This window comes from Leiobunum rupestre, chromosome 2, assembly GCF_980474605.1.
Source record: "Leiobunum rupestre chromosome 2, qqLeiRupe1.1.hap1, whole genome shotgun sequence".
Classification (NCBI taxonomy): Eukaryota; Metazoa; Arthropoda; class Arachnida; order Opiliones; family Sclerosomatidae; genus Leiobunum; species Leiobunum rupestre.
Genome location: NC_143385.1, coordinates 88,494,561 through 88,506,637, shown reverse-complemented (window position 1 = coordinate 88,506,637; position 12,077 = coordinate 88,494,561). Strand labels below are relative to the sequence as shown.

Here is a 12,077-nt window from a genome sequence, read left to right as displayed (position 1 = left end):
TTTTATTGGCTTGACTTAAATAAAGCGTGAAAGTTATTAGTTTCAAAATGATATTTACAAATCTTATCCACACAAATTTAATTTAATTTTAATTTTAGTGTTTTATAGTATCTTTCTGACTATATTTGTGTATAAGAATTATATTTTACCGTATTTAAATAGTAATAAAGCGAATTGAAAGTTTGAAGAAAATATGAATTAAGTTCGTAAATAAAATCCTTTTATAGTACTTTGAAGGACTCTTAATACGTTTTGAACTTGAATAAAATTAAAAACAATAATCTAAGATACCCTTTAAAGTTAAATTCCTTTAGAGTTTATCAGTAAAACCACTTTAAGTATTTTTTCAATCCTTATACCTATATTTACATATTGGAATTGTTACTAAAGGCTCTTTTAAACGTAACTTAGTACACTAATTAAGTATTTTTAATTTACCGTAATTAAAATATAGGTAAGTGGTTTTTATCTTATTTTATACCTACGGAAGCGATAAATAAATTAAAGCAATAAATTTTTGGAGTTTGGAGATGGGTGGAAAAAAAAGGCTCTTCGTTTTTCCAACTGCTTTTCTGATGCACCCAAAAAATGGACCAAAATAGACCAAAAGTACCCTTAAAACGACCAAAGTCACCATTTTCGGCCCTATGTACCGCATTTCGGACCAAAAGTACCCCAAACTGGACCTATTAGCTTTATTGTAATGTTACACTCCCATAGAGATTCCCCTAAAAGAAAAAAACTTGCGGTCCAATTTTGGGTACATGAATTATTTCGGAGAGGGAATCCATGTTTTAAATTCAAATTAACCGCGCGCCCGGGCAATCCGCGCCTCCCAGGTAATCCGCGCACGCGCGCGCTATCTTCCTGCCTAGGTTATTAATCATACAACTTACATAATTTCCACTTATTTCGTACGATAAAACGCGATCGAGATATTCGTTTTAAGAAATACTCGTGAGATTGGTTCAAGTGCCAAGCATATTTAAGTACTACAATGATATTAAAATGAAGTTTAAAAATATTTCCATTCTACTTTAACAACGAATATTCCATGACGTCAAAACACTCTTAAATTCAAATTAACCGCGTCCCCCGGGGTAATCTGCGCACGCGTCGCCTAGGTTATCAATTTTTACATCATTTCAACTTATTCCGTACGAAAACACTTGATAAGATATACGTTCAAGTATCTTTCGAGATAAGCGTAGATAAATGAACAAGTTGGCCTGGACATAATATGTTTATATATGAGAAAACAAATCGTCGCGAGAAATACCCTAAATACATTGACTTTTCGACGATTTAACCCCCATTTCACCCCTTAAATCCCGGACCCCGATCCCGAACCTGACCCCGACCCCGGGATCGATGCCACACCCTCACTTTCCTTCTACTGGCCCCCCTGGACTTTACAGTTTCGCCTATTGAAACTCCGTCTTTTATTGCAACGCCAAACATACTTGTCGGTGGTTCTCGTCTGTTTGCTAAGAACCATTAAGTCGTCGCACTTGGGACACGTTACATCTTTCGCAATTAGGTTGAGGCTTTGCAGCCACTCGATTAGTTTTAAGATCGTGGATTTCATACTGATTAAAGACTTTATTATTATATGTATATTGCGTTAAATAACGCTTTTAATCACTCTCCTCGACGCCAGAATTAACAGAATTAGAATCTTCCGAACTTAAGGAACTACGCGAAGACCCGGTATCGGACATGGTTAGCGGAAAATGAATACGGTTTGCGAAATGTCTCTTTCCTATCTGTATAGTAGCCCACCTTAATTTTAATCATTAACAAAAGGTTTGTTTCGGGCACCGTCAAGTTAATCCTTGTTACCCAAAAAATATGCCTGTAAATTTGTGCCTTACTTCTCTATTACACTATTACCTTTGTTTAACCTATCAATAAAAACAGGCATTTTCCCACAAAATGTTAAGAGGGCGGTGATTTCACCAATTTTTAAAAATGAGTTTAGGGACGACCCCGCCAACTATCGGCCAGTTATGGTACTTTGCTCCCTAGTCATGGTATTTGATTATATTATGCAGGACGACTTATATAATTGGTTTAAACGCTTTTTGCCGGAAACCCAACACGGTTTGTACAAGGATAGATCGGTTGAAACAAACTTGCTATCTTTTGTAAATTATGTAGAGCCTATCATCGCTAATCGAGGCCAAGTCGACACAATAGACAAAGCGTTTGATCGGGTTTCTCACCCACGATGTGTTCGAAATTTATCAGCATATGGATTATCTGGTACCGTTGTTGTATATTAAGTGTAATGGAGTTATATTGAACTCCATTATAAGGGTAAATTTGAAAGTAGGCTACATTTTGAGAAATAGAGCTAAAATAATGTTGCGGGAGGCAAATTCGCTCCCATCCTTCGAGAGGTGGAGATCGTACTTGCCAAGGTCGAACTCTGACCTTCAAAGTTGGAGCTTCGTGACGATAACTATTCCAAGAAATTTCCATCCCTCCCTCTCTTGAAGGGAACAGATGGAAATTAGAAATCTCGGAAGGAGGAATGAAATTGTTACTCCCAAATGGAGAAAAGTTATTAGTAGGCCCCAAATAGTCAACGCAAAATAGGAGTTTAAATTTAGTAAAATTAAATAATAACTTCGCAAACAAGAGGTTTTATTTCAAAATTAACACGACAATATCTGAAGTGGCAAAGGTAATAGGTTTTTCAGTCGGCCGGTTACCTAAACTTAGCTATCTCAGTTATCCCCTATTACGAATTAACAATTGCTATACTTCAAATACACCACCTGCTATGAAATGAATAATGTCAAACTTTCACAAATATGGTGTGGACAATATTTACTTTGTAAAAACTACCTCTCTTTAAAATATGTAGAAATTACAAATATTCAGTAGCTATATTATTTAAACATTTAATACTTCAAAAAGAGGTTTTTATTCAAATTTAGTTTTTATAATTGTTTTCTAAACGATAACTTAATCCTATGCTTGAAGTGAAATTGATCTAGTGGTAAGTTATGGATAGCGCGAAAATATTCTTTGTGTTCAGATATCTATGTATAGAAATTTTCATGGCGATCGGTTGTACGGTATAGAAATTGATGCGCTGCAGCGCCATCTATTGGCGAGTTAAAGACAAATGGATAGCATAAAGACCTTCTCTATGAAAAAAAATTTGAATGCGCCAACTTTTATTGTGATTGTTCAAACAATGTTCGAGTTTATCAATCTTATACATAATACAACCATTCATTTGTATATATAAAATAACACTAGGTAATTGTTTGAAATTTTGTAACAAAGTTATTTCATACCGAATAATTTTTGGTCACTGTATACCACACGCATAACTTGTGTTCGCCAACCAGGGCCGTAACCAGGGGGGGGGGGGGCGGTCGGGCCGTGCCCACCCTGGACCATATGGTTGTATGTACAATTTTTTATTTTTTTTTATTTGTTTCCATTGCGTGCCCACCCTGGAATCAAATCCTGGTTACGGTGCTGTCGCCAACTAATTATATATATGTATGTAGCCCATAATACGTATTATTACCTCAATATAATTACTGTAAAACATTCTGTAAATATATAGAATAACACCGTTTCACGGATTTCAGAGGTTGGATTTGTCATTTTTGAAGAATGTTATAAAAACTACCGTTCGCCTGCTAAGCATTTCTGAGATATTAACAGTTTAAAATCGTTAATTGCAAGTTACAGAAATATTTTTGTAAGAAGTACAATCCCATTGATAAAAGTTACAGACGTACACTGTGTATCGTTAAAACGATTTAGCTGTTTATTTTTCTTACAAAAAACACTTAAAAGGTTCTTACAATTGAATGTTTCAATATTGTAAAAAATCAGTAAGAAGTACAGCTATTTAACTCACGACGTCAGTGCAATGGAAGGTCATAATATATCTCTATTTATTTATATTTACATAAACCCATAAACTATCGTCACAATATATCAAACTATACATTATTTTTATATATACACCTTTAATCACATTTAATAATATACTTTTTCAAAATTAAATAAAAATCAAATTGAATTTCATATTGCCAAAACATATTATCATAAAAAAGAGACATATGACCAAGTCTTAAAGGACTTTTAGGCCTTGAACCCGACAGATATCGGCTTTCGTGTTACATTTATTTTATACTAGCCCTCAGCTAGTTGTGTGTTTCGAGGCACTTCACCCCACTAAGCCCTCCCTGCCTTTTTTCCCCATTCCAGAATTACCGGGGTACCCTTTTACCCCAGCAAAAATAACATAAAAACTCGCCTTTCTCTCTTTCCTCCCCCCAATGAGGCACCCCTCCCCCCTTTTTCCCATGCTGGCAGATTTGCTCCCCCTCATAACGAACAGAAACAAATACGCTCGTCCGTGAGCCCCGATTCCCCTCTGTCCGGCGCTGTTTATAGTCGAACCACCTCAGTAACGAAGAGAAAGTCAGTCACGGTTTCCCTCTGTTCCGCGGACCGCTGTCTCTTCGCCGCCCCGACTTTGGCTTCATGACAGACTAAGCCCGATTCCCCTCTGTCCGGCGCTGTTTATAGTCGAACCACCTCAGTAACGAAGCGAAAGGCAATCACGGTTTCCCTCTGTTCCGCGGACCGCTGTCTCTTCGCCGCCCCGCCTTTGGCTTCATGACAGACTAAGCAAACATTTCAGAAAGCTCGGACGTACGACCGAAGTACGAAGCCCTCCTTATATTATAGATATATATCACTAGTAAAGAATACATTCTTTCAAAACAGACTCGTTAATAAGTAGTACATATCGTTTAGTTTGAAAAATTCCGTAATTAATGTTATATTAACAATTTAAATTTAAACTGGTTAAAGTGTTATATAATTTAATGCCAGTGTAAAATAAAGAATTAATTTTTCTTAATGTGTTTGCCGAAGATACAATTAGTAGATCATTTGACCAAAGGTTATATGTATTGGTAGGGGCGAATTGAAAGATATCATTTTCTGGTTGGTTTAATCTAGGAGCAACAAACACAACAACCCACACAAGGAGAACGCAACCCGTCAAAAGTCGTGGATTTTCTTGCGTCTATTTTTCATTGGCTAGACGCTTTAGCACCTGCTGCCGTCGGAAGGGGAAAATTCGGAAATTGTCTTCCCCCCGCCCGTAAAACGTTCATCGTAAAGGCCCGTGACGCTCGTCCAATGAAATTCGTACACAACCCTTCGTTAGCGTGTTTAAAGGCTAGCTGCGTTCTCCTTGTGTTTGTTGCTCCTAGGTTTAATGAATTAAAGATAAAAATTAGACAGGTATATTTATATGGCTCTCTGATATTATACAATCCAAGTAATAAGAATATATTTCTAGTTGGCTGGTGGTATGGTTTTTTTATTGATTTTGACGATTCTTTTCTGTAGTTTGTGGATTCGGTCTTGGTTTACGTCTGATGTATTGCCCCAAGATGAAATACCAAAGATTATATGAGGATATATTAAGGCGTAGTATAGTTGCGTACTTAATTTTTCACTAAAAACATTACGGTTTTTGGTGATAGTGTACATGCTGTAAGCTATTTTTAGGGAAATCTTATCAATATGTACATTCCATGTGAATTTTCCATCGAACCAAATTCCGAAATATTTATACTTATCTTCTCTAATTATGGCTTTGTTTTAAATTGTGATATTAATGTTTTGAGGTATGATTTTGTTTTTGTTACAGAAAACCATATAGACGGTTTAAGTTACATTTAGTTCTAGAGCGTTACAAGTGAGCCATTTATAGATTTTATCTAATTTAGTGTATATATTATTAATTAAAAGTTTATTAATATATTTTTAAATAGCTCTAATAAATATTAATCCGTATTAGGTCAGGTTAATCGTATTGCTCTTGGTTTTCTTAAGCCTTGACTTAAATTAGTCTTACGTGTAGGTCTATTGCAGGGACCACTAATTTGGCCTGTTGCATTGATTCTAAATATATTCAATTATTGAACTTTGGGATACCAATGTACTACCCTGCAAACATTTTTGGGAAGTAGTAGAATGTGAAATTTCAAGGTAAAATTGTTGATCTGAACACAAATCCAATCATGAACCCTCTTAAATTTAGAAACAGTATCAACCCAGTCAAGTTACTTGGAGGTTGTGAAGAATGTTCTTTTTAATTAGAGAGAGCTAACAGAATTACAGAATGAAGCTGCTATTGCTACCACTCCCATAAAAACTTGTCTAGGTTAACGGTAATAGTTAGTGTAGGGAGCTGTTGGTTCGATCTCGTGGCATGCAGGGCTTGCCACCACCCTCCTACGCATTGTAACCCTCCACCTAAATTAAAAGGCTTTAAAAGTCGCTCGATGACTTAGGCCTAAGGTGGTGCCTTGGGTATTAGCCTAGCTGATTATTATTATTATTATTAGAGTTAGCGTTCTATCTAAATTTTCACTCGTTCCTCACAGCTCAGCTCAAGCTATCTGAAGGATTTTCCCTTCTTACGAACCTTACAAAGTGAAAAGAGACTTAAAACGGTTTTAAAATTCACAATTTATTTATTTAAAAAATCCAACGTTTCGGAGGAACTGTTCCTCCTTCTTCAGGGATTTTTACCAGTCTAGTAATGTGCTTCTCTCCTCTTCAACCTTACAAAGAACAACTACATTGCCGAAAATAAAAGTATATTGAATGAAAAAGATATGGAAATAGTTTTCATCCAAATTATTCAAGTATGACGTTTAAAAAATGGTTTTTTATATTTGATATTTGAATCTAATAAAAATCACTTTTTCGGGATATTATACCAAAATCCACCACAAAATATAATTTGCCACACTTGGCTCATTCTGTTTTAAGTAGAATGTTCGACGAAATTCTATCCTTGGCGTCGAAAGAGTACAATCAATGGTGTAAATTGCAACCTGACGTACATAAGTCTTCTTTGCCTGTTGATATACAAAAATAGATGATTAGAAAAGGATCGAGTCCTTGTTGGATTAGTCGTCATCAATAGATTTGGTTTTCTGGACATTTTTATCAGTTTCTTTTTAATTTTTGGTGGTTTTAATGAGATGAGGAGCATCAGAAATGAAATATAACCGTCTTTCTTCGTCCCTGGCAATCTTGTTATCCATAAAATCCTTCGATTTACCATTCATTTGGAAAAATTTGCGGTTAGTGGATGCTCCATCCCCAACGATAGCCAAAACACGACAACCCATTCCTTCCAACAGTTCAACTACACCCAGCAATATATGGTCAAGCATATCGGAACTTAAATTGTGTGTAGGGAAAAAAGCCAATGGAAATTTTATAGTTGATGATATTCCTTTCACCATTACTTGAAGCACGTGAGAGAGAAGGGTGTCTATCCGGTGAATGAGAATTTCATTCTCAATCACCGGATAGACACAAAGAGCTTGGCTCCCGCCGTTCACCCGCGCCTCTCCCGTTCCTCCCCCACCCGCGCCTCTCTCTCAATCACCAGAATTTCTAATCACCAGAATTTCTAATCACCAGAATTTCTAATCACCAGATTCTCCCGTTCACGGGTTGCTTTCCCCCAACCCCCATTCACTGGATACTTTATCTCTCGTTCACCAGCTCCTTTCCCCCATTGCTTTCACCCCTTCTAATCACCAGTTGCTTTCCCCCAACCCCCATTCACTGGATACTTTATCTCTCGTTCACCAGCTCCTTTCCCCCATTGCTTTCACCCCTTCTAATCACCAGTTGCTTTCCCCCATCTCTAGGCAATAAAAACAACCATAATTGTTATCTCTCATACTATCGATCCCAATCGCTAGAAATTGGCTTTTTCCCCATTCGCTATAAATCGCAGCAGTTTGCCAGAATTAGTTTTATCTCTCCGAAATAATTAATGTACCCAAAATTGAACCGCCAGTTTATTATTCTTTTTAGGGGAATCTCTATGGGAGTTTAACATTACAATAAAGCTAAAAGGTCCAGTTTGGGGTACATTTGGTCCGAAATGGGGTACATAGGGCCGAAAATGGTGACTTTGGTCGTTTTTGGGGTACATTTGGTCCATTTTGGTCCATTTTTGGGTACATCCCTGCTTTCCCCCATCCCCATTCTCCAAAATTAGTTTTCCTCGCGCAGATATCTGGAGATTAGATTTTTACCCGTTTGCTTATCGCTTTCGAACCCCTTAATTTCTAATCTCTAGGCAATAAAAACAAGTTATTTACATTTAATTTTTTATTTTAGAACTTTGTTTTACATGTTAGTAGGTACTATCAGATATTCCATTAGATGGTTATCTTGTACATTACACAATTAAAACAAATTAAAGTAGTTAAGTTTACAGGCATTTAAATGGGGTGAAACGATCTCCTGCAACTTAATTTAATTAAAAGTTCTAACTCACGTATTTGTAGTGTTTAGCAACAGTATCGTCTGACATCCGAGGGACAGTTACAAACGTCTTCTTCTGGTACAGGTGAGAAGCTTTTGTCAGGGACCGTAGTTGCTTTTGGCGTCGGGGGAATGTCCCATTCTAGCGAAAGGTACTTTTTTTCCGATGGTGAAATATCCCTAGCCGGACAGTTTGGAAAGAATCTAGCATGTTCAAGTTCTGGTACGTCTCCTGATTTCCATCCTTCTAATACGCCATGGCATTTGTAACATCGTACTTCATCGCCCCGCTGAATATAGTAGAATCCAGCCTTCGCTAGTTGCTCCTTAGTGACGTGCGGATTTTTCCAGTGACGAAACGTTTCAAGTCGATACACTTCAATGTCCATAGCTGATCTAGACCAAATACGTTCTATAGTTTCAAATGATACATTCTCTAAGCCTACATTTACCCCTAAGTCTACTAAACCTAATTTTATCAATATGGTTAAATTTCTACGCTAAAATTATCAATATAAATGCTTTTTTCAATATGCAAATTGTTTTAAATATGTCTAAAAATATAGTCTATTACCAAGAAAAAATAGTTACTTACTTTATGGGTAGAAATCCTTTGTCAAGCTGTAGAAAAGACTGAGCGAACCGTCAGCAGGTCTTTACTCGTCAATGTGCCGTAGAGAAATGACGCACGGAAGATTAATTTATTCCTATCTTGTTGAGAATAATTCATCACGTGATCTAAACTTCAAATAACCCTCAAATTCTATTGGCTGTCTCTCTCTGACAGTTTAAACTGCCTCTAATGATTGACGGCACATATTAACCCACTTGAGTATTTGGAAAAAACCCTTTGCTACTCAAGGAGAGTTTTGGAAATACCACGTTGACGATATCAAAATCGAGCTCTCACTTGAAAATGTTTACGGAAAACAATCCTCTTGGAAAATTGAGTTACGTAGAAGATTGCTAAAAAATGGCTATGTGTTAAGTTTTTTTCAATAATGAGTCTTATTTTTTACATTTTAAAGTATTTATTAAGAGTGAAAAATCCTATGACTACACTGACGGCATATCTTAAGTACCGGTGGAAAAATCCAGTGCTCAAAGTTCAGTTATCTTATTAAACGTGCGCGTGCACAGAAAAATGAACGAGTCACGTGATAGTAACTTAATTTCTACGCTAATCTTACCCCTACTAGACCTAATTTCTGTCTAATACATTTCCAATATATATATATAAAAGAATGCCTAAAAATTTCATTTTAAATATAATAAAATAGCCTAGCTGATTATTATTATTATAACTTACTTTTCAGCGTGACCTTCAATGACTATTCCCAATGCTAAGACTCTTTATTGAGATAACTAAGAATTGATTCCCATGACTACCCTGACGGCATATCTTAAGTACCAGTGGAAAAAAAAATCCATTGCTCAAAGTTCAGTTATCTTATTAATCGGGTGCGCGCGCACAGAAAATGAAAGTCACGTGAGAATCGGTACGTCACTGAAAATAGTGGAAGTGTCATCACTAGAGTTCTTTTATCAATATATTTAATTAAGGATTATTTCAAAGTTTAGATGGCGCCATGGTTCTCAAAGCAGTGATATTAAAAGATCTCAACGGGTGGAATTGGAGAAACGCTAAAAATATTATCGACATATTCATTCTCCCTAAGTATAAATAAATAAATAAATAAATAAATACATTCTTGGCATAGTAGTAGGATTTTAAGAAAAAAATTAAATACGGAAAATCAATTATTTTATTTTAAAGGTTTTGTGATTTCTCACCAAACAATTTCAACATCTTCAATGTAGGCTATCACATCAGGGGCATCTCAAAAATCTTTTTCCTCTGATCTCCTAGTTTCTGCCTCTGTCTTTAGTATTTATAAATATTTTCCTATCCATAAACCATTTCCTAACTGGTGGACATTGATAACACTAAAAGTTTACTTATAATAATATGCTGAAATACATTTTCCAATACGCAAAAAATTAAAGCTAGACCTAAAAACCTGTAAAGTGTAAATAGTTAAGACTAAATTTCTAAGCCTAGCCCATGAAAGTACATTTTCCGTAAATCATATCCTAACATGAATGCATTTGTTTTTTTTTAAAAATATGCTAATTAATTTCGTAAACAAGCATAAATTTTAGTTCGCCCTTCCTCCAAAATATCTAATAGAGCTAGTACATTCTCGATAAATATACATGTTCTTGGGGAATAAGAGACGTTTTTTATCAAAGTAAGCCAAGTTTAAAGCTTATTGTCATTGGTTCCATAACAAAAACCACATTCGGATCAAAATAAATTTATTTATTTTATTTTTATACAGATTTTTTTTCATTTTTTTTGCCTTAATTTCAATTTTGGGAGTCGGTACCCGTTTCACCGAAGATGAAGATGCTTCGTTTTATTCAGCGTTGGGTAAATCGCCGTGTAAAAAAAACATCTAGCATTGCATTAACTTTTTCCTCGTCCTCGTCCGAGACCCCTACAATACGTCTCTCGATCTATAAAGTAAAGAAATCAAAATAATAAGCTAAAAGATAATCCATACCTTCTATTCACTAGTTCAATTTATCACTGTCTCATATATCCACTATCGTACATACATACATTCATACACTAACTTACTAACGCTTTAGTCTCCGCAAGTTTTTATGTTGTATAATCAAAGTTTTGAATCGAATAATAATAATAATAATAATAATTAGATCAAAACAAATTTCAAGCTTACGTTAATGTATTCCCTTGAGTGAGGGCCCAATCTTTGAAAAATCTTCTCAATGACGACATGGGTAGCTAGATGGACGTCGATGTAACCTTCGTCCTCTTGCAGGTTCAATTCACGTAAATACCAGTTTTTATATTTTCTTAACATTATTTCTAACGTTCTAAACGAAAATTGTTTTTCGTTTGGCATATCAGGCTTAAAAGAAAACCTAAGAACTGCTTTAGTTACACGCATATCCACGTTATTTTCCATAGCTAATATTTAGCCCTTAAACTTGCTCGTAATTACGAAGAATGTAAAAATGTAGAATGCTCGCTCCTATATTTATGCCAAATCAGAAATCACTTGAAATAATAACTTCATTTGGTACTTAAAAAACGGTGAGAGGTGGGAGGAGGGGCTTGGTAATTTATAAATTTTTATAATCAAATGTACCTTAGCAAAAGTATATAAATAATACAAGAAGTGCACTAATTATTATTTTCGCTCGCCAGGTAATTTCGTTTGATTTCCGTTTCGCACGGACGCAGATAACATGGTAACGCGACTACAGCGAACCGATAAAGCTAATTAATAAAATATTGTCAACCATTTGATATTAGAAATGTTAAAATAAAACTTTTACAGATAAATCTAATTTATAAAATATTGCCAATTGAGGGTTTGCAAGTTAGTTTGATTATAGGTTTTGAGTGTTAGAATAGAAATAACGCTAAATACAGGGTTAAATTCAATTCAAAATAAAAGACCATGACAATAAAAAATAACCTTTAAAATATAAATCGCGAAGAAAATGAAGTAACGCGACTTTTAAAATTAGTATAAAATGTTTAATCCCTCTGAAAACGTGAAAATTCATATAGGACAAAACCCAAATACATGTTTACTGAGCTTAGCACTCTACTTTTTCAATCCTCTATTCTCAATGGTGGCCTCTATTTTTACCATCGTCTGCTTCGTAAACTTTATGGATGCATT

General features: G+C 35.4%; 1 protein-coding gene across 1 annotated transcript; it reads right to left on the bottom strand.

Annotated features, from left to right (window-relative positions):
- Window positions 1-8,310: 8,310 nt before the first annotated feature.
- On the bottom strand, window positions 8,311-8,962 carry LOC149960277 (death-associated inhibitor of apoptosis 2-like). The gene is made up of 2 exons (XM_090165214.1): window positions 8,951-8,962; window positions 8,311-8,751 (listed from the first exon to the last, which is right to left on the bottom strand). Exon 2 carries the CDS (start codon window positions 8,742-8,744, stop codon window positions 8,382-8,384), a length of 363 nt encoding a protein of 120 aa, XP_090021340.1. The 5' UTR covers window positions 8,745-8,751; window positions 8,951-8,962; the 3' UTR covers window positions 8,311-8,381.
- Window positions 8,963-12,077: the final 3,115 nt, after the last annotated feature.

Bases quoted from the DNA above. Each gene is read 5' to 3' on its own strand.
- LOC149960277 (XM_090165214.1), bottom strand. From the start codon at position 8,744: ATGGACATTGAAGTGTATCGACTTGAAACGTTTCGTCACTGGAAAAAT.